Genomic DNA, 24,629 nt, shown 5'->3' with positions numbered 1-24,629 from the left:
ACAAATGTATGCATATCTACCCAAAGTGTACACATTTGGGCCTCATGTGTTCAAATATTAGCAACACATTTAATTTTTAAGGTCAAATTGATTTATTATTTATTTATGCTAAATAACTTCACATTTAAAATAAAATTGTAGGAAAATAGCATAACTTTTCTATTATTTTTTAAATAAACAAATTGTTTATTTAATAGATTAATTTCTATGAAAACGTATCTTTTGTAGCACTTAAATTTAGTCTATATTTAGTAGAAAAAATAGTAGTAATGAAAATAATATATAACATTTATTTTATTTGAGAACAGTTTTACCAGTTTTTTACATACACTGTACTGTATGTACATTTAGATTAGGGCTGGGCATAGAGTAATATAGGGCTGTCACAATGATTAAATGATCGTCTCATCGCAATTGTTTGACATCATTGCGATGATTTCAAATCACAGCAATGATTGCACATCTCTCTAAAAAACACAAGGGGGAGCTGCAGTGCATGTATAAACGAGACAGTATCAGATTACTTTTAAATATGTGTTATGTGTATTAATATTTACTGCCAAGTAAACCTTGCAAACATTTAATTTAAATTATCATAAAAATGTATGAAAATTAAATGTCAAAGCAATAAAACAGGCAATCTTCATAATCATCAAAGCCCTAAAACAGCCAATTAATCTTCATAATAGTCACTATTTATTAGACAATTAACCCTAAGCTAAATTTTATTACCGTGACAGCCCTAGATTAATATCATACAAAATAAAAGTCATTTTTTTGCATTATATACGAGTTTGTGTTGTGTGTAAATATTATGTATATTTAAACACACACACATACATATAGAAAATGTTTTATTTATATATCTTTTTTATTTAAATATAATATAGAATATATAAAAATATAAATAAATATATATACACATCTAAATGTTTCTTAAATACATGAATGTGTGTGTATTTATATATACATAATTACACACAGCACAAACTCATGTTGCGCAAAAATACTTTTATTTTGTATGAGATTAATCTAGATTAATCTATGCCCAGCAATAATTTATATACTTGACAGACAGACATTTTTATCCAAAGTGACTAAAAGTAATTTTAGGTCAAAAAGTATCAAAGAAAAGTCAAAAAGTAGGTTTAAATGTTTAAAAATACAATTAGCATATTTTTCAGATATGTCAAAGTAGCTTTGGGTCAAATTGATCCCAACATAATAGGAGGGTTAAAAGGGTAACGTTACTGCCCTAGTGACACTTAGGGACCATTTTGCTGACAGTGCAGATTTAATAAACAACTAAAAAATAAATGCACTGACTGCGGTCGTCCAAAAACAAGTAAATACTGTCGATTCTCAGAAATAAGGAATACCATGCGTTTTATTCTGTATTATTTCAAGTAATTTAACTTTTATTTGGCAAATAAAAGCTTCCAGTTAATCGTTGTTCTTTGCATCTACACAATTTCCATCACCACCCATATTTTACTAGTTTTGCTTATAATTTTCTCAGAAAGTGCACTTGACTTTCTAACTGCAAAAAACGAACTCATAGATTCAAAACACAGCGGGGAAAAACCACCCCTTTATTTACTGAAAACAATATAAAATATGACCTTTCAGTTTTATACTTCTCATTTGAAGTATTTACATAAACTACTATAAGCAGAGGCAAGCAGATCATCAAATGGTCCCACTACAATGTTTTAAAGAGATAGAAACTGATCACAATTTAAATGAGAACATTTACCGTTTGTACGATCACCCTTAAAATCAAATCAAAAGTTGACCCCTAACACCTTCAGTAACATGATACGAGACATCTGAGGGATTGGCGCTTAAGTAGAACAGGTGCTACACGATTACATTCACAGTAAGAGAGTATATTGGCATTGATACATTAGATACATCAGTTTTGGACATTATCTATCAGACACGCGTCATCATCACAACACAACCTACCCACTGCGACGTACAGGACATTTAGCAGCTTTACAAATACAGCATTAGCTGTAGTGTGTTTGGTACTGTTAAGCTTTGCCGCAAAGAAAACAAAACCGGACTACAAGCATCAGCCAGGTGAGCATTTGAGCCGTTTTGGTCTCATGCATGCAAGCAGAAAGTCAGAATTTGGTCCATCCTGAAATTGAGATTGTCCTCTTTTCTTAGTGTGTGACGTGCTCGTGTCGCAGATACGCTCACCTTCATTAGCATTGGCATAAGGATACAACGGATTAAATTAAAAGTTACATTCTCAAGCATTTTTTTAAATAGTACAACAGATCACGTGGGAGGTCAGAGATGTTGGTCCTAAAACTCTCCTGTGTAACAGACAGATGTCTAATAATTTATTATTTACCGTAAATGTACAGAAATCAAACGCAGATTATTAAAATCTTAGTCGGCTGAGTGTTCACTTCTTTTGGTTCACTGCATAGTGTCAACACGTAGTGTCTAGCATAGCACCAAATCAACGAAAAATAAACCCAACACCGGAGTGACAGTGGAACCCGAACCTAAACGCTTCACCTATGTAACAGCTATAGATTATTTTTCCTAAATATACGACGACTCTCCTAAGCAGGAGAAAGAAATATTAACCTCGGCTCATCTGGATGCAGACCAACAGACACCCGTGAGCGGTGGCGGGCTCTGAACAGGGGTTACAAATAACACATTTACACAAAAACGTGTCCAGTGGCTATACGCAGCAAGAAACGGCTCATGCGATGAATTCACGACTTCCTGTGCCGGACTATGTCCGAGTTGCCGTTTAGTTTGCTGCGGCCAGATGTGGCCGAACTGCCGGTGCTTTTGTCTGCGTTTCCAGGGGATCTCTCCCGCTCTGTGGACCCTTCCTGTTGACGCCGGCGTGTTTCTTTGTATCGTAGTGTGATGTCACTGTTAACACAGGAAAGTATGTCAGCTTACGCACATAAAAACTCACAATTGATGGTTGGTTTGCGATTGTTATTACCGTATGAAGAATCGCCAGAGGGTCCAAGTGAGGATGAGAACGATTCCAAGTATCCAACACTGAGTGACGAAGAAAGGGATTGGCAGCATGATGGTTTTGGGATCGTATTTGACTACGATCAGAAATTCTGTTACAGTGATTGTGGAGACGATCCACGCCTGCTGTCCCAGTTTCTTATGAAATTTCCTAAAATTGAAAACGACACAATTAACTGCTGGAGACATGTAAATGTGAACACAGAAAGACTTTGTTTCTAGTAAGCTGAGCAACATAGTTCATCATAATTATGTCACCATTCAAAAAAGCACAAAGGAAAATTACACTGCCTTATATACATTCACCTAAAGGATTATTAGGAACACCATACTAATACTGTGTTTGACCGCCTTTCAGCCTTATTTCTACGTGGCATTGATTCAACAAGGTGCTGAAAGCATTCTTTAGAATAGTTGGCCCATATTGATAGGATAGCATCTTGCAGTTGATGAAGATTTGTGGGATGCACATCCAGGGCACGAAGCTCCCGTTCCACCACATCCCAAAGATGCTCTATTGGGTTGAGATCTGGTGACTGTGGGGGCCATTTTAGTACAGTGAACTCATTGTCATGTTCAAGAAACCAATTTGAAATGATTCGAGCTTTGTGACATGCTGCATTATCCTGCTGGAAGTAGCCATCAGAGGATGAGTACATGGTGGCCATAAAGGGATGGACATGGTCAAAAACAATGCTCAGGTAGGCCGTGGCATTTAAACGATGCCCAGTTGGCACTAAGGGGCCTAAAGTGGGCCAAGAAAACATCTCCCACCATTACACCACCACGAGCAGCCTGCACAGTGGTAACAAGGCATGATGGATCCATGTTCTCATTCTGTTTACGCCAAATTCTGACTCTACCATCTGAATGTATCAACAGAAATCGAGACTCATCAGACCAGGCAACATTTATCTAGTCTTCAACTGTCCAATTTTGGTGAGCTTGTGCAAATTGTAGCCTCTTTTTCCTATTTGTAGTGGAGATGAGTGGTACCCGGTGGGGTCTTCTGTTGTTGTAGCCCATCCGCCTTAAGGTTGTGCGTGTTGTGGCTTCACAAATGCTTTGCTGCATACCTGGGTTGTAACGAGTGTATATTTCAGTCAAAGTTGCTCTTCTATCAGCTTAAATAAGTCGGCACATTCTCCTCTGACCTCTAGCATCAACAAGGCATTTTCGCTCACAGGACTGCTGCATACTGGATGTTTATCCCTTTTCACATCATTCTTTGTAAACCTTAGAAGTGGGTGTCTGTGGAAAATCCCAGTAACTGAGCAGATTGTGAAATAGTCAGACCGGCCCGTCTGGCACCAACAACCATGCCACGCTCAAAATTGCTTAAATCACCTTTCTTTCCCATTCTGACATTCAGTTTAGAGTTCAGGAGATTGTCTTGACCAGGACCACACCCCAAATGCCTTGAAGCAACTGCCATGTGATTGGTGGATTAGATAATTTCATTAATTTGAAATAGAACAGGTGTTCCTAATAATCCTTTAGGTGAGTGTACTTTGCAAATACGCTTAATCCCAGAATGCAATGCAGCACTGCAAAAAATGAGTATTACTGAGTAGTACTTAGTATTTTTGTCTTGTTTTCAGTAAAAATATCTAAAAATCTTTAAATTAAGATGTATTTTCTTGATGAGCAAACTAGGAAAATAAGTCTAGTTTTTAAACAAAAAATATAAACTTATTAGTGCTTAAATTAGTAAATTAGTGCTTAAAACAAGCCAAAAAATTCTTAATTTAAGAATTTTTAGATATTTTTACTGAAAACAAACAAAAATACTAATTAAGAAAGTAATTTTTTGCAGTGAGCTTACTTATCCATGAAAATTTTCAATTATAATTTGTTTTTTTAGTATTTCAAATAATTAATTAATAATGGCCAATCCTAAAATATTTCACTTAATAACTGTTTATTCAACATATTAATGCTTATCAAAGATAAGATGGTTTAAAACAGCTCAAGGTTGTACTAACCCATCGTCCATGAAGTCGTAAATCTCTCGCATGCCCACTCCACCCACATTTACGAAGAAGACCAGTCGTAAAAGCACCAAGTAATGCTCGGGAGGCATCCACAACACAAACTTCAGATAAAACGTATTCAACTCCGCCAACAAGAACTGCAAAGAAAGGGAGAAAATTCAAATCGAGCAATTCTGCAGTTGCAAAATGCACCAGTCACGTGACTTACCATGAAAATGATGCCCAACACTGCCAACCACCTGCGCAGGTTAGACGCAGGACGCCATTCAAACTTCACCCAGCTGTAAGGGGTGAACTGGAAAGCAATACGCTTGATTTTCCCCCTGTAACACAATGAGAGAGTTTGACTCATAGTAGATGTATGAACCGATGGATGAAATGCATGAATGCATGTAAATATTTTTACTTGTATGTTGGGATATTCCACAATCCCTGCCACTGATACGGTTTCATGGAAAGCCAGCCGAGGGTCTTCATGCCACAATAAATGCCCATGCCATTGCATATCAACACATCCATGATCCAATGAAACAAGAGAAAGTTTTGTTTTTATTTCACTTTTTGAGCAACTATATGCTATTTACTTGTAAATGTTGACAAATGAATGACAAGTCTTGGCAGTACAGAAATAATAAATAGGTAAACGCATGACTTCACATGATATCAAGGTTTGTATGTTGTGTGTGTGACTCACATGGTCCCACCAGCACTCGGAGAAGTTGGGTAGCTGGTGTTCAAGGCTGTATTCCAGAAACTCAAACATCACGCTTATGATCATACACATCCACCAGTCCCTGATCACCAGCGTCTGACACACAGAGACATACACGTACGTGACTAATAGGTACTGATTCAGTCTTTGATGCTGAATTTAGATGTGTGGAAGTCTGTTCGCCTGCCAGAACAGCTTATTTTCAGTGAGTCATCACTAACCTTGATGTACCAGCCGAGAAAATGAGCAGGAACGAATCCGTCCATTTTGTCCTGTTAAAATAAAACCGCATTAAGAGACAAGAGGTGTAACTTACAGGTTTTTCTAAACAATACGTTATTTATAACACGGGTACCCAGATATTGTGGAAGGGATCTGTAGTGTTTCCAGGATCATAAATGAGACAGTTTCCTCCATAGTCTCTTTCTGGAAGTGGGACGCCCAACTTTGGGTCGATGTATTTCATAAATTGCCTTCCGTCATGAACAGTCTGCCAAGAGAAAAATCATTAGAAAGTCTGCATTAAAATATAACACAATACCAACAAAATGTAGTGGGGGAGTTTGAGGTTCACAGACCTGGAAGAGGATGAAGATGAGGAAAAGCTCGTAGACGACAGACACACACAGCCAGAAACGCCAGTATGCTGCAGCAGAGACAAACATACAGCATTAAAACACTGCTCTTATACAAACTATAAAGTTACACTATCAGTCTGTCTGTCTATACATCTATCTGTCTGTCCATTCGTCTATCTATCCATCGTTCTGTCCATTTACCTGTCTGTCTGTCTGTCTGTCTGTTTATTTATCTGTCGTCTACCTGTCTGTCTGACTGTCTATGTACTTGTCTGTCCGTCTACCTATCTGTCTGTCTGTCTGTCTATCTATCAATTACTCTGTCTGCCTGTGTATCCATCTACATGTCTGTCTGTCCATCTACATGTCTGTATGTCTGTCTGTCCGTCCGTCCGTCTGTCCATCTACCTGTCTGTCTGTCTGTTTAACTATCTGTCTGTCTGTCTGTCTGTCTGTCTATCTATCAATTACTCTATCTGTCTGCCTGTCTGTCCATCTACCCGTCTGTCTGTCTGTCTGTCTGTGTGTGTCTGTCTGTCTGTCTGTCTGTGTTTGTCTGTCTGTCCGTTCGTGCATTTACCTGTCTTGCATGTCCATCTACCTGTCTGTCTGTTTACCTGTCTGTCTGTCTGTCTGTCCGTCCGTCTGCCTATCTATCAATTACTCTATCTGTCTGCCTGCCTGTCCGTCTACCTGTCTGTCTCCCCAGCTATCAAGCTGTCTGTTCTTCTACCTGTCTGTCCGTCTGTCTGTCCGTCTGCCTATCTGTCTGTCCATTCACCTGTCTTTCTGTATGCCTGTCTATCTGTCTATCCATCTACCTGTCTGTCTGTGTGTGTGTGTGTGTGTGTGTGTGTGTGTGTGTGTGTGTGTGTGTCTGCCTGTCTGTCCATCTACCCGTCTGTCCGTCTTTCTGTATGTCTGTCTATCTGTCTGCCAATCTATCAATCTGTCTGTTCGTCTACCTGTCTGTCTGTCTGCCTAGCTATCAATCAGTCTATCTCTACCTGTCTGTCCATCTTTCTGTATGTATGTCCATCTACATGTCTGTCTGTCTGTCTGCCAATCTATCAATCCGTCTGTATGCCTATCTATCAATCAGTCTATCTATCTGCTTGTCTGTCCAACCACCTGTCTGGCCGTCTACCTGTGCGTCTTTCTGTATGTCTGTCCATCTACCTGTCTGTCTGTCTGTCTGCCTAGCTATCAATCAGTCTATCTGTCTGTCTGTCTGTCTTTCTGTCTGTCTGCCTAGCTATCAATCAGTCTATCTATCTGTCTGTTTGTGTACCTGTCGGGCGGTCCATCTATATATCGGTCTATCTGTCTGCCTGTCTGTACATCTACCTGTCTGTCCATCTTTCTGTATGTCTGTCCATCTACAAGTCCGTCTGTCTGTCTGTCTGCCAGTCTGTCTGTATGCCTATCTATCAATCAGTCTATCTATCTGCTTGTCTGTCCAACCACCTGTCTGGTCGTCTACCTGTGCGTCTTTCTGTATGTCTGTCCATCTACCTGTCTGTCTGTCTGCCTATCTATCAATTGATCTATCCATCTGCTTGTCTGTCTATCCACCGGTCTGTCCGTCTACCTGCGTGTCTTTCTGTATGTCTGTCCATCTACATGTCTGTTCGTCTAACTCTCTGTCCGTCTATCTGTCCGTCCGCCTGCCTATCTATCAATCGGTCTATTCGTATGTCCATCTGCATGTCTGTCTGTTTATCTATCTGTCCGTCTACCTCTCTGTACATCTGCCCGTCTGTCTGTCCATCCGCACGTCCATCCATCCATCCATCTTTCTATCTATCTGAGAAATGAGCAGTTTGGTGGTTGTATAAATCACATTAACTTTATTTCCGGGAGATTTTGGATTGTAGTTTACACATTTTACATTTATATGCCAGGAAGACCTGTAGTTGTTGATTATATGAGGTGTATGTTGTTTTTTAGACCTTTACTGTTATAAAGGTCAACTCTCTTTTAGTTCCTTGAAGTAGGAAACATTGGCAACCACAAACCAAGCCAATGCAAATCATACCACTTATGGAAATTGTGCCTCCATAAGTCAATTTGTAAAAGGATAGAAGGAACAAAAGGATTATTCTTGTTACTAAGAATGTGTAAAGCCATATTTATTTTGTCACTGTTTGACTGTTTGTTTGTTTGTAGTTTGGCCGGCTCTTTTAAATCTCTAGTGTTTCCATGTTTGACTCTCCAAACACTCCTGTAACCACACCCTGCTGTACTCGCTCTCTGAACAATCCCTTCTGAAACAGACTGCAACTGACATTCAACACTGTTGCTAATGCAACTGGTGTCTCAACTCATGTGGATCTGCATGTCAGATTTTCTGTGTACAGGAGAGACCTAATTATCTCATCTTTTGGAGACAGGAGAATGGGTTTGCTGCTTTTGATCAATCACTCAACCAGCTTGTCCAGCAGAGCGAGTCGGCCCTCATGACAGCAAGAATGTCATTTCAGCATAACAGAGAAGTGTGTATGTGTGTGTGTTCCAGGAGAAAGAGGAGTTTCTTTACGTTGTTATGTACGCTTATGTTGTTCATTGACCTTGATGTTTCCATCATGGCTTTATTGTTCTTCATGCATTGTAAAGTTTGAGAAATCGTACCAACTTATAATTTAAAGTCACAATATGTAAGATTTTGGTAATAAAACAAAAACCACTTGCACAGTGTGATATATAATAAACGCAGTTGTGTACTTAGATTATCCCAAAAGTTCTCAAGGATTTGTAAATCCCGAAAAATTATTATTTTAAAGAGCACCTATTATCCAATTTGGTGTGTGTGTATTAGTACATGTTAATCATATGCAAAGGTACAAATCTCAAAATAAACGATGATGCGAGTTATCGTCTCCAACTGAAATCTATTTTCTTGTACTACAATAAACACACAGATTTTAACTTCCTTGGCCTGTTGACATGGACATGATGGTCATTATCATAATACTGCTTCTGACTCACAGCCTGTAAGTAGTCTATGATTTCATATATAAAGAACTTACTACTGACTATTTAAACCATGACTCAAATACGCACAAGTTTTTAGCAGTGCAGAGTATTACTTGTTGTTTGTCGTTTCTACCATCCACTTTTAAAAACTATGGCAAAACAAGTGAAAAAAATGCGAAAGTGGTGGTTATACAGTGTCTAGCACGCAGCTGTTGTGCATTCAAGCTAATTCATTACGATTACATTAAATAATGTGCTCAAACATACAGGTAATAAAAATGTTATTCATAACCTTATCTGTGAACATGATTAGCAAATTTCATACATTGCTGGATGGTGAAAACAACATCTCTCGTTCCCCTCTCCTTCATACTGTCATAAAGATTCACCTTTATTATTGTTGTTTTAAAAATGCAACCTCGAAGCCTCGTTAAATTCCTATGACGCGCACTACACGCGCCGAGATGCGGTTTGACTAGATATGATGCTTAGCATTGATGTTTTTAAGTAGTAAAAACGTATTCACGTTCAATTGCAAGAGAGTATAGCTTAAAAAAGAACCCCTTCACACACACGCATGCACTTTACAGGTGTGTGTACCAAAAAACGGCACCACAGTGCAATCATCTTTGGGCAACTTGTAATCTGACATTTTGTTCAATAATAATAATCTTTGTCTTATTGGAGTTTAGCATAATGAAGTTATTCTCTCTCACGCGAGTCAGACCGATCGCACAATGCATCACATATGCTTAAACTTTTATGTAGCCACGCAACAATAATTTCAGCATGCATTCACTGTATACAGCGGGACGTGATGTTGTGATTTTTCTAATGGATTCTTAACCTAAAATGCACCGCAATGCAAGTGATGCAAACCAAATGCAGCGTTCTATTGAAAAGAAATGTATGTATTTCTGCCGTACCAAAATGCAATGAAGCAACTGAACGTCTGACTAGGGTGTCACTCTTCCTCACGCACAGCACGCGTGCACACACAAACACAGGTGCACGTGCGTGCACATACACAGGTTGTTACTATAGCAAATAGGCTCACCCCAGAAATTATATATTATTTGTTAGTAGCCTAATGATAAATGCTGCAGGTGTAGAAATGCACATTAACCAGATATTTACTTTGATGTCAGGGCTAGATTACAGCATGAAACCTGTTGTGCATATTAATAAATTAAAGTGCTTAATTGTTGGCACTGGCACTTATAAACACTAAATGGGTAAAAATTGAAATAAAAAGGCGTATTTTTTGGAGCCAAATACCTCTGTTTTTTTAGAAATAAAAGCTAAATGCTTGAACATTTTACTGCCACGCCACTTTTATTATGAATTATTTGTTTTGGTTGTTTAAAAACACACACACAATTTTTATCCGATTACTCGATTAATCGATCGATTCAGTGCTAGATTAATCGATTACAAAAAGAATCGATAGCTGCAGCCCTATTCTAGACATGACATAAACCAATGAATCACTTATTGCGAACAAGTTATTCAGAATAGATGAACATAAACAAACTGATTTGGTCAAAGTCTGACTTTTCATTGCTTTTTGAGGAAAAACTTTCTTAGAGCGTGTTTAATTATTAAAATGCTGTGTGTACAATACAACATGACAAAACCAGCCATGTATTGTTTCATCATGCTTCACTGCTCTTTTCTGGGAAAATAAACAGCTTGTTATGGGACTATGGCTGTTTTACAACCAGCTGAGCTGTGTCATGCTACAGAAAATTATGCCAATAGGTCATTGCTTATAGTTACTCCATTACAACCCTCCATATCATCTCACAAACAGTCCAGCAAGTAATAGCCATCATTTCACCATCTAGGTTAAATACAGACCTGATATAGTCTATTATTATATATTTTTTTCATTATTCAAGCCACAATAACCTTAAATGTGGTTACATGTACATCTATTATATTCCATCACGCAAACAAAGTCAATAGTGATTACAAGGTGTTTGATTTTATTTATTTCATTTCATTAATTTATGACATTTTGCCTTGTTTTAGCCTAGACATCTGGGCTGTGTTCAGTTATTAGACAGCTTTTAAACGTAAAATTGCGTACCGGGATGGCATTAGCTTAGCTTGTTGACATGAAGATTGTGTAAATGTTCCTGATGTTACTAGGTTATGGTTATTGGAGTAAAGGTTACTGATCTGACCTGGGTTACGGTTTCATAACATCAGAGGAAATGTTAGGGGACTGACCTGGGTGAGGGCGTGTGAAGGGACCATCTTTAGCTTGTGTTACGCCAAAGCAAAGGAACACCAGGATACTGGCCACAATACCTCTGAACAAACAAACAAAGAGATAAATAGCTGCACAGCCACACCTAAATTTCATCAAAAGATGCTGTGGTTTCCATATATTTCTATATACATACATTTTAAGGTATTAAATGATATGATTTTACATGAAAAAGTAATTAAAAAGAAATCACTCAAGAAATCACATACTTTAAATACCTTTCATATTTGTAGCACAAATGTACTAGTCATGCATTAAAGTTTCATATAAACAAACTTGAGTATGTCAAGTATGAGCCATAATAATAGTGGCCCTTGACTCAGCAAACACCAAATAAATGCACATGGCATCCACACAAAAATACAAGCTGCTCTTTCTGATAAAGGTCAGGTGTTTTAAGCACAGCGGGTCAGTCGGTGACCTGGACTTTGCAATCGGCAGCAGATGTCACACATAATCCTGTTAGCCAATAGAAACCATGACACTGCAGGTACACCCATAGACATCACTGTCCACATCAGCTCACTTTAACTTTAGCTTCGATTCAGGGGAAAAAGTTGTGAGCTTTCTCTCTGTTGCTCTAAAGTGTTCTTGTTGTTCATCTCTGGCCCGTTAAACATGTAGTGCTAAAGGTTAAGGACACAAAACAGACATCACACACATACCTTTTAGTGTTGTACGCTGTATCATGTGGCGTCTCCTCCAATAGTGTCACATAAACTAAAGCACATGTCAGGATGAACAGTACTGTCAAGGTATGTGCTCGCCTGCACAAAGAGAAAGAGACAGAAAATGAAGCACTTTTTATTGAAGCTATTAACAGAAATCACAGCTTCAATGGTCACAGATTTACAGTACTCAAACTGGGGGACCCAGATTTATGACATTTAAACAAAATTCATTTATCAAAAATTCTGTGTAATAAAACCTGAGAAAATGATGGCAACCAACCAAAAGCACTACACTGTACAATTTAATGTGGTTTGTTTCATTCAAATTCTAAGTTTAAGATTGTTTTATGTCATGATAACTAGGATGGTCCGTAGTTGCCGATAACAGATTATTCTACCTATAGTTTTTGAAATGGATATTGGATAAAAAAACAACACTCAAATATTACAAAAAGTGATAAAACAAGAGAACTGAACCATGAAAATTTGCTAAATGAAATAAATGTAGAAATAAAAATATTAATAAGTATTGAAGTAAATATTTTTGTGAAATTCTCCCACTGGTAACACTGAAATTACATTACGATATGAAAATAAAATGTTTTAGGGAGAGGGTTCTTTTAAACACTTATTTAATCAAAATAACAAAAGATGTATTGCATGATGATAAAAAAAGAACTGAATAATTCATATATATAACAGTAACCAGCTGGATATAAACTAATGCAAATAGATGGTAATAATCATGACATTACACTTTTGGGTTGGAATTATCTGCATGTACTTTTGTGTAAAGGTTTGAGGTACTACTAATTTAAGCATCCTGTCAGCCTTGATGACAAACTTAAGATTCCTGCTGTTGTTTCTCTGCTAATGCACATTTAGTCAGCAAATAAATTACTTCATAAAGATATGAAGCAGGGGACACAACACGAAAAAATTAACAGCATAGATTTTGCCCATATTCGTTTGTTCCACCAATGAACTTTCGAATTAATCAGTCTACCTCTAGTGGGCGTACGCTGAAAAAAATTGAGAACCGCTGCAGTATTGAGAATAATAAACAAACCCGAGGCTCAAACCCAAGGCTCTATTTAAAAGGACATTCCACTTTTTTTAAAATATACTAATTTTCCAGCTTCCCTAGAATTAAAGGAACAGTATGTAGGATTGTGGCCAAAACTGGTATTGCAATAACAAAACTTGTGGCTGAAACTGGTACTGCAATCATACAACTGGTGGCCAATACACAAAATGACAACATAAACATCAGTTGAGGGCTGCAACTCCACTTTTTAAATGACAATATCCTGGCCAGACCACTGTTGTCACTGATAAAAGTATTTGAAATGAAAATGATTTCTAAATGTCTAGTGACATATCAGGGCCATTTTATGATTAATTGATATAAATTTTTTACATACTGTTCCTTTAAACATTAAGATTTTTACCATTTTGGAGTTCATTCAGCTGATCTCCGGTTCTGGCGTAGCACTTTTAGCATAGCTTAGCACAATACATTGAATCTGATTAGTAGTGCTGTGTTCAAAATATCGATACGACGATACATTGTCATGGACGCCTGACTATGCGTGCATCGATACAGCATCTTCCGTATCGATTCGGATGCACTTTTTAAAGTAACGTGACCAATCGCTGCTGATGCGTGATCTATATGGAAAGGACGTATGTGTCCCGTGGAGTACGTAGAGTTAAAGGTAGCGGGGTGTACTTTCACTTTACGTGTCTGTCTCGCTGGCGCACGTGCCTGCGAGCCGCGTTCTCTCTCTCTCTCTCACGCGTATTTAAAATCAATGAGTTCAGTATGAAAGCGCAGATATCTTAGCCTATACTTATTGGTCGCTCTCTTATAAAACAGTACTAACGCATTTGAGAAGAAACACGACAAAGATTTGCATGTGAAAAGTGTACATCTAGAGAAGAGATACAAAGCTACTTCAAAGCTGTCACATTAATAATCTGATTTCTATAAAAAAGTCTGACTGCATGTTTACACATATATTCATAGATATAATAGAATAAATATAGCTGCAAGCAGCAACACGGGGTCAAGCACCTTCGGCGCAATGCACACACAGCACAGCAAGCACACAAAGCACAGCAAGCTCACAATGCACAGCAAATACACAAAGCACAGCAATTACACAAATCACAGCAATTACACAAAGCACAGCAAGCTCACAAAGCACAGCAAGCTCACAATGCACATCAAGCACACAAAGCACAGCAATTACACAAATCACAGCAGGCACACAAAGCACAGCAAGCTCACAAAGCACAGCAAGTACACAAAGCACAGCAAGCACACAAAGCATAGCAAGCTCACAAAGCACACAAAGCACAGCAAGCACACAAAGCATAGCAAGCTCACAAAGCACAGCAAGCACACAAAGCACAGCAAGCTAACAAAGCACAGCAAGAACCACCACAATGCAGAGCAACAACAGCAAACATGGAAAAATAGAACACATGTGAACTACAGACAGGTTGAGAAGAATTGATGAGGAAGAACAAAACGTCATGACTCAGGTGGGATTTGAACCCAGGAACTCAGAATCTCAATGCATATGATTAACTAGATGAGCCACTCAGTTGACACAGTTCATGAAGCAGCAGACAAGAGATTAGAGAGCTGAAAGGATTAACATATGTCAATCACCAAAGATGCAGGAAAGACACAGCAGAAGCACCACAATGCAGAGCAACAACAGCAAACATGGAAAAATAGAACACATGTGAACTACAGACAGGTTGAGAAGAATTGATGAGGAAGAACAAAACATCATGACTCAGGTGGGATTCGAACCCAGGAACTTAGAATCTAAATGCAATTGGTTAACTAGGTGCGCCACTCAGTTGACACAGTTCATGAAGCAGCGGACAAGAGATTAGAGAGCTGAAAGGATTAACATGTCAATCACCAAAGATGCAGAATTGACACAGCAGAAGTAGAAATAACAGAAATACAATGTACATTAGTTCAAGTGAAATTGAAGACAAGCAGATCATTATGTATAGTGATGCTATACAATGTAATATAGAGTCACATTAATTTATTACTATGACAAATAGACAACGTCACAGGCACGGTAAACTTTAGAGTGGTATTTCTAAGAAAGAGAACAGAATATCAAAAATCTGTTCGGTCACATCTGTGCGGATTGCTCCAAACATTATACGAGCAGAACCTGACATAAAATACACAAAATTTGTAAAAGGAGTAGCGAAAAAATCATTTACCATATGCCTTACAATAACACCTGAACATAATGTTGGAAAATGACAAACGAGGCATCGTTGCAATCGGCATAAACCAGTGAATACAATTTCACAAAGAAATTAATATCAGACAAAGTATTCAGAAGTTATAAGCAGTTCCATAAGAACTGTTATAGTTCATAACCCCTAGGTGGCGCTGTACTCTGACTTCCCAGGTATCTTCAGGACATCATGTCGAAGCTCCTTACTAATTTTTGCGCGGATATGTCCAATAGTTCAAAAAATATAACAAATTATGTGAAATTTCAAAATGGCGGACAGGCGGTTCGGTCAAACCCGGCATAATACACATCGACAGATGCGGCATGAGGTAAGCAATCCATAGACATCAAGATCATAATTTTCTGACAAACAGTTCAGAAGTTATGGGCAAAAATAGCCTATTTTATTATCTCATGACCCATAGGTGGCGCTGTCACCAAATTTGGCATGGACCCCAAGTTCATGGTCCACATGAAGTGTACCAAATTTCATTTCAATTGATCAAAGAATGACTGAGCTACAGCTTCAGAACCATTTTTGCATCAACCTCGTTAAGTTTGCGCATTTATTACTTTTGAACAAAGATAAATATCAAAATTCTGTTCGGTCATTTCTGTGCGGCTCACTCCAAAGATCATCTGTGCCAAATCTCATAAGAATTGAACCACATTTGAAGGAGGAGTAGCGAATAAACGGAATACTGTACGTTTCAAAATGGCCGCTACTGTAATGGGTGGAGTTTTACTGTAAGGTATTAAAAACAATAAGCATGAGGAGAGCAATCACGTGTACTAAGTAGAATTTTCATAGATCAAGCGGATCAGCAGTTATAACCATTTGAACATTGAATTTTTGAGCTGATGGTGGCGCTATAGAGTTACTGCTAGAGACCCCATTTTTGGTCACTTGATTTTTCAGGACCACCTCTACAACTGTGCCAAATTTCATCATTTTCCTATGTACGGTTCATAGGGCTGCCATAGACACCAATGGCTAAGAAGAGGAAGCAGAATAATAATAATAATAATACTAACAATTCCAATAGGTGTCACAGCACCTTCGGTGCTTGACCCCTAATGAAATAAGAGACAAATACAATGCCTAAAGTAGGACACTTTTTCTTTGTAAAACTGTTTTTAAAAAAACATAAGTTAAGTATTAACTCTGAGATTTTAAGAATTTCTATGAGTTACACCAAAAGCTAATAAATGAATGGCAAAAAAGACAACTGTTACAACACTGCTTATTCAATGTACATTAAATAATAATAGTAATAATGTTACTTAATTCTGAAAAAAAATAATAATTCAAAATAGTCTTGTATCGTGATGCGCATCATATCGGGGCCCTTGTATCGGGATGCGTATCGAATCGGGAAATTGTTGGCGATACACAGCCCTACTGATTAGACCATTAGAATCGCGCAAAAAAATAACCAAAGAGTTTTGATATTTTTCCTAATTAAAACTTGACTCTTCTGTAATTACATTGTGTACTAAGAAAATTAAAAGTTGTGATTTTCTAGGCAGATATGGCTAGGAACTATACTCTCATTCTGGCGTAATAATCAAAGACTTTGCTGCTGTAACATGGCAGCAGCAGGCGTAGTGATATTACGCAGCAGCCGAAAATTCAATTGTATTGTGCTAAGCTATGCTAAAAGTGGTAGCGCCAGACCCTGAGATCAGCTGAATGGATTCCAAAATAGTAAAAATCAAATGTTTAACTCTACGGGAGATGGAAAATGAGGATTTTTTTTAAAAAGTGGAATGTTTAATGCAAGAGAATTGACAAAAGTGCCTTTATTTCATGTTCAAAACCTGCTGAGCTGGTATACAGGTCGCTCAAAAACGCAACCACACCTCAACACACACACACACACACACACCTGAGTGGACCCTGTACACATACCTTAAGATGCAAGACACATATATACACACCTCAAGACATTTACACAAAAAGCTCAAGAGACACATACACACAGCTCAAGACACAGACACCACATTTAAAGATACAAGGAGTAAATGTCAGAATAGGTCAATATTTTAGTACATTAGCTCTAACTTGCATTAAAGAATTAAATGCAAAAAACAATAATGGAACTACACTAGGGCTGCACGATTTGGGTAATTTATCCCATTGCGGTTATTGATGCTAATATTGCGATGTGCGTTTGCGATTATAATAAATGGTATCATGAGTCAACTTGATGGGTTTTAAGGAAAATCCACACACAGTTTAGTGATAATGCTAAAATGTGTATTTGTAAAACTAGAAATGTTTTCGTATTGCCACGTGATGTAGCAACTGCTCAGTGTCAGTAATCCTAAATCCAAAAAACCATGGTTTTTTAGCTACCAGATCACTGTCAATCTACTCTGCATCCATCTTTGCTCTGGTATTTCCGCGCTGCACAAGTGACGACGCACGCCACACACCTGCAGGCCACACTTGCACTGCCTTTTTTGTTAGTTTTTCTTTCTTTTTTTAAACAGCAAGGAAAATCATCAAACTGTTATCAGAAAGTTTGTGTTAACAAGTCCACACATTTATTTATTTAATATAATTGCAACATTTTGCTGTCATATAATAGCACAGGCTGACATTGCGATTGCGATGCGATTAATTGTGCAGCACTAAACTACACCTACAATAGTGACAGACTGATATAATGCAGTGGCCAATATATTGGCTGATATTTGGAGGAGTTTTTTTGAGTTCCTCAGACGTAAAGCCCCAAGTCTAACAGACTGTAAAATGACCCACCATTATTCCCTTTTTAACGTGACGTTACATCGTGTTACTCAGAAGACCACTCCGGCGTAGGGGTGTAAAAGATATATCGTTTGCGATAATTATTATATAATTGCAATTAAAGTTGTTGTTGTTTTAACGATGCGCAAAAACGTTTTTTTTTTTTATTTAATTTGCATCCGCTTCAGAGCGTGATGTAGCAGCACATTTGATTGCGCTGTGTGAATAACTTTTTAAAAACAACGTCATATAAATTTTTTATACTTTAGCCCATAGCTCTCCAACGTTGTTCCTAGAGGGCACATGTCCTGCATATTTTAGTTTCAACCGTACACCATCACACCTGCCTCAAATTTTTAGGTAGCCCTGAACAACTTGATTAGCAGGTTCAGGTGTGTTTGATTGGGGTTGGAATTGAAATATGCAGGACAGGTGCACTCCAGGAACAGGGTTGGAGACCCATGCTTTAGCCGATCGCGATCATTGCCATTTTTGTATGTCGCGAGCAGAGAACGTGCACTTTTACTAATGTCGGTCACAAGCGGTGGATGCATGTGAGGGTACACACACCACACACATGCACAGAGTTAAGGGAAGTTACTAGGGCTGTGACGGTTGTCACCACCATGGTGTTGAAGTGCGACCCGCGGTGGGGAAGTGCGCCCTGCGGTGGTGTGCACGTCACAAACTATGAAAAATATAAAGTACAATTTGGCCCAGTGAGATGTCTTCAGGTTTGTGTGAATGCAAACAACAAGCAGACTCAAGAGTAAGTGCGCTATTTGAAGACAACTGATATCAGTGATGACCCGCTGGCTTGGGGGCAGAACAATGAGGCAAGATATTGGCTGCAGGAGGTCCCATTTTTAAGCGTATTTCAAATAAGTCGTAATTCAAACATTAACAATAATAAAGTTGACTATTATTCTTTGTTAATCATACAATGTTTTAATATTCTTATGACTTGCAAATGTATCTCAGTTAACTGAAATAAACTCTGGAGGCTGCAGCCTTCGGGTTGAGAAACGTCCATTCTCTCTCGGTCACTCAAGGTTGCAAAAAAGTATCTGCGTTACACCATCAGAACGCGTTTTCGGCATGGCTGGAAACATTATAACCCCAAAAAGGTTTCTCACTTGTTGTTTCATGGATGGAACTGCTGCAATAAACATGCACATAGGCGCCAATCCAGTGGGTGCTCCAAGGCTCGGCTTGAGCATCCACCGAAATGGCCAAGCACATATGTACAGTTGCTTAATTTTTTAAAACCATGCGGAAAACGTGACAGTGCCGCTTCCCTACTTTTCAAAGTGCTTGGGCGCTCCAGAGCGTCTTTTGTAACCTAAGTATTGCTTGACGCTGTGACGAGCACAAATGGCGGAGAAATAATTTGCCGTCTTCGAACATGCACGTTTATTAAGAACTGTATATCTGATCCTCGTTTACATTTTTATATTTCAAAATATATGCATGCACATATAAGACCTATATGCATCAACATCAATGTGCACGGCACATATGCGCATGCACGCCCCCCACAATCTATATCCACTGACTGCACTAATGCAGTGAATTGGTGCGTTACCATTGTGGTGGTAAAAAACAGCCACCGTCACAGTCCTAGAAGTTTTTTGAGAAATTATTTTGAGTTTTTCTGATGAATACAGTCAGTTTAAGAAAATAATTTCAAATGGACTATAAAATCACCAATAGGAATTCTGAACAATGATATATTATAAACATGACAGCGTAAAATGGCCGTAGAGGAACTCACTACATTAAAGCAATAAGTCATTATGTAAAGTTATGTATCACTTCGATGAAAGTTTGCATTTTCTGACTTACTGTACAATGTTATTTTTGCTTCAAGTACACTACTGTTTAGTGCTGTTCACTTGAATGCTTCGATTTGAAATCATAAAGACCTTTTTGTTTGGTTAATAACACCAACAATAACCTTAATCATTATCATGGTTTGCAGGAAAGAGCTAGAACAATAAAAAAACAGAAGGATCCAAAATATTGCCTGTTTGTCTGTTATCTTTATCTGCAAAATCGTAGCAATTATCCAGATAGGCTTTTTTTTTACAATATCGCCCACCCCTACTACACCGGCGTGCAGAAAAGTATAGTTAGATGTAGGCTTGCCGCGATAGTCGGTGAAACGGTGATAACCGGTGCTTCAGCCTCTCACCGGTTAGATCACTTGCCCACCGCGACACCGTCTTTCACCGTCGTTTTGATATTTTCGTGTAATTTAATCATTTCGTTTCGTTAAAGAGAGCAAACTGAATGTGTCTGGTGCCTGAATTCAGCGGAGCTGAACGCGCGTCACGTCACAGAGCAGCAGGTGTCAGATTTCATTTATTCCTGTCAGAGTTCCCGAGGCGAGCTGACTGACCAGACGAAGGCAGAAGCCGCGTGCTTACTCATTTTTGTTATAATATACATATATGATGTTTAATATAAGCGAGATCGTTTTGTTGTTGTGTTTATCATCAAGAAAAATAATAAACCCATCATTCAAGCAGCGCTTTATGGAGAAGTAGCCGGTTGCTCTGCTTGGGACTGGCTGGTTCTTTGAGAATTACCTGCGCACATTGACTCAAGCACTTAAGTAAACCAGCTGTTGCACTCGCATTGCAGGCAAATTCATATGCAATTTAACGCAGCGTACGCAAGCACTGCATTTAAACAGTTGCGTAATTCAAAAGTGAAAGTCAAATGTGCACGTCTGCATGTGCATTTATAAGCCCCTCCCACACGGTGACACCGGTATCACCGGGTTTGTGACGCGCTGATTAACCAGTGGGAAAATTACGTCACCTCGGCAACCCTAGATAGATGTCAGATCTGCAGTATATACACCATACAAAGGTTTTGGGACGCCCACTTCTAATGAACAGGTTTGACTACTTTAGTCATTTCATTAAGCACAAATCTGTATGCTATAGCATATAATGACATTCAAGAGAACTGTGTGCTTGTAATTTTATAGCAACAGTTTGGGCAGAGCACCTTTTTATTCCAACATGAGTCATGATAATGTCCCTGTTACAAAAAGCATGGTTCATAAAGAAATGACTGATTCAGAACTGGTCTTCATAAAGCCAAGACTTGAACCCAGCTGAACATCTTTATGACGACTTGCAGTCTCTGAGCCAAACAATCATCACCCAAACCCATCAATGATTTGTAGGTATTGTAGCGATTTTGTGTGAGCATATCAGTGAACACCCCTGACCACTCGGTGAGTTTCACTTCTTTGTAAACAAAAGTTTAATGCATTTTAGGAAGGATTGTTCCAGTGCACCTATGCAGCGGTGGGGGCTGATACAACAAACAAACACCAGAAAATTCTCGGGAAAGCATCATATGTCCAAATTTCAGTCAAAACCGTTCTATTTCATCATAAACAATCTGAAAACAGGGCTTTAAGTGTAAAATACCAAACTTGTCCTTTAACGGCAATTTAACAACCTAACCTTCTAATCTAACAATCTTCAAATGGAAATCTATGTCTGTATTCATACATTATGGCTATATTTGCAAAGTTAAATGCAGTTTAGGTGAATTGGAGATCTCTCAGTGTGTGTATAATCAACGTGGCGTGTGTATAGTTTTTTGACTGTAAAAAGAAACAATATAGTGTAGTACCCAGAGTGGGTCACCACTGTGCCCGTGTGCCGCCCTAAACGTCTTTATAAGAAGGGTTGTCCCCAATACTTTTGCCTATATGAAAAAAGGACAAGTTTGTCAAGTATGCAACTCATATTCAAAATGTGACCTCTGCATTTAACGCATCCCAGTGAGTAGTGAACACACATAGTGCTCAAGGGCACCACAGTTGCAACCTGTAGTTTTCAGGGATACTAGTAGGTACTTTTGTGTAAACTACTGATCAATCAACACTTTTTATTGAGGGAGAGAAAGAGAGAGAAAGAGAGAGACTCATGCAAAGCATTAATTGATCGAGTCTCATTCTGCTGATGTTGCAGAGGAGAGAAAAGCCGAGCAAAGCTTTAATACTCCTGTCCTGACCATCAGCCTCACACACACACACACACACACACACACACACACACACACACACACACACACACACTCCTACAGGAAAACACTTAAATCCAGACACCAGCATGTCAACAATATAATGCATAACTAGGTTAAATTTACTCGCCAGAAGAAGGTGTTGGTTCCATCGTCAAACACTTCAGATTCGGTGCGGCTGATTGGATGAGGCTCTTCTGTGCCTGATTTTTTACTTTCACCTTTAGCCATCACAGCAGACACACACCTGTGACTTATACCCCAACGAAAATAAACCTAACCTGGCCCACTTGTGATTTTAACCTGAACTGACAGCTTCGTGACCTCATGCACCTGTGCTTTCAACCGAAACCATCAAATCTAACACCCAAGCTTGACTAACTAAACCTGATCTGTAACTAGTTAGGCTACCCTCAACAAAACTGACTAACATCTGCGTTTTCAACGTAATATTATTTAAACATGAACCAGTGTGAACAAATTCAGCTTTATTTGCAACTGAACTAAGTAAACTTACCCAAAACCAACGTCTTTTATGTCAACAAGACAACCTGAATAAATCACTACAGCTCAACAACTGACCCGAATCAACGGATACGCGCGAATAACTACATAAACCACCTCAGATGCGGTGTTAAACGTGACCTAACATTAAAATAACTAAAAACACGGCGATTCTTCAGTAACGATGTGCTCGTGCATCCCGCCACTGCACGGTAACGGAGCGCGAGCGTGTTAACCGGATCCACGGTCGCCCGACGATTTATGAACTTGCGCGAAAACAACTTCTCATAACGTTATACGTGAACGGTACATCAACACATCTTCCGTTTTAACGGTTATTAGACGATTTTACATATTATAAGCGCTGCGCAGTTCGCACGCGCAACTCTTGTGCGCCTCAGAAAAAATTATCATCGTAAGGTCGCGCGTCATAACGTCATTTCCGCTCATGCCATGCGGCGTCATAAAAAAATGTATTGTCTTTCATCATCAAACGTGCAAACACGGCAGTGCGCTCAGTAAGTTACAGGGCAATTATATAGCAGTTTGATGTCTCATAATTTATTTAAACATTTATTTAAACACATGACTCAAATGTGTCATTGGTTTTTGTGTTTTTTCCGGGCTAACGCACTTTGAGATATTGGATTGGATAAAGTAGTGTTAATGAAAATGTCCTTTTGTATCTTTTAAATAAAAATGATAACAAGACTTATTCTGATGTCTTTATTCTTTTTTTCCTCATACATAGCTGGAAAACCCGTTGATGTTTATTATATAAGCAACTCCAAGCATTATATACATTACTTTTCTTATTTGCAGCCTCTTTATGTAAAATGCATTAACTATTTCCTGCTTCATCAAGTTAATGGTAAAAGTCCTACGAGAGAGAGCACACTCAGCACAAATACAGCACTCAGTCAGTCTAAACATGACAACACTTCTCATCAAAGCCCAATGCTCACTCTCTCTTGCTCTCTATCGTTCTGTGTGTGTCATACAGCTTTTTCAAACTGAAATTTAAGCATGATTGTTCTATAAATTTTACATTTAAATGTTTATTTTATGTTCACCAAAGCAGGTAACAGTGGGCAATTAACAAGGTCAAAATGTAGACTCGAGGCATATTCAATACAAGGCATATTTAACGTTACACAATATTGTGTCGCTAAGTGGCGCTGTTGTACCACTAACTCTAAACCAAACACTAGAATTTATTTTTGAGCCTGTCTTTTTGACAACCTGTTTTTAACAAATGACTAGCCCTTAAGATAGGTCGCATACTTTTGGTGATGTTACAGCATTGAAATACAGCTTCGATAAAAACACATCTTATTTTACTGACTTTAAAATGTGGCATGTTGTAAATGTACTTGGAAGATCTTGGCTTAAAATGTAAACTTGCATTGAAAACTATTTTAAGTCACTTTTAAATAGAAATAAATTACTACTTGAAATAGAAACTAAAAAATAGCAAGCAAAAACAACAACAAAAAAGAAATTATGGTGAAACCTTAAATCTATCATTTGAATGATTTATTATGTATATGTCAGTTTATTAATTAAAGGAATGCCAATTTCTTTTCAATTTTGTCTTTTCTTTTTTATTGTGTTGGTTTATCTTAGTACTTGATTTAATATATATAACATTTTTATTGCTTTCAATTGCATTCAATTTTTTATTAAAAAACGATCAGCAATGTCAAAATATAGCAAACTATACAATTGAATAAATAACTAATTAGTTGACCTGCCACAAGGAAAAGTTTTATTTATCAACAATATATGTGACTGGTAAATGTAGTGAAATAATGC

At 38.2% G+C, this 24,629-nt stretch overlaps 1 protein-coding gene across 1 annotated transcript; it reads right to left on the bottom strand.

Moving 5' to 3' along the window:
* Positions 1-1,562: 1,562 nt before the first annotated feature.
* ptdss2 (phosphatidylserine synthase 2) lies at positions 1,563-23,262 on the bottom strand. Its single transcript, XM_073868496.1, has 12 exons — positions 22,441-23,262; positions 12,219-12,320; positions 11,514-11,596; positions 6,303-6,370; positions 6,080-6,214; positions 5,946-5,996; positions 5,710-5,820; positions 5,419-5,540; positions 5,221-5,335; positions 5,004-5,149; positions 2,984-3,169; positions 1,563-2,907 (listed from the first exon to the last, which is right to left on the bottom strand). Exons 1-12 carry the CDS (start codon positions 22,539-22,541, stop codon positions 2,742-2,744), a joined length of 1,386 nt encoding a protein of 461 aa, XP_073724597.1. The 5' UTR covers positions 22,542-23,262; the 3' UTR covers positions 1,563-2,741.
* Between the last annotated feature and the right edge of the window lie 1,367 nt (positions 23,263-24,629).

The sequence above is a fragment of the Misgurnus anguillicaudatus genome, chromosome 6 (assembly GCF_027580225.2).
Source record: "Misgurnus anguillicaudatus chromosome 6, ASM2758022v2, whole genome shotgun sequence".
NCBI classification, from domain to species: Eukaryota; Metazoa; Chordata; class Actinopteri; order Cypriniformes; family Cobitidae; genus Misgurnus; species Misgurnus anguillicaudatus.
This window is presented reverse-complemented; position numbering and strand designations above follow the sequence as displayed.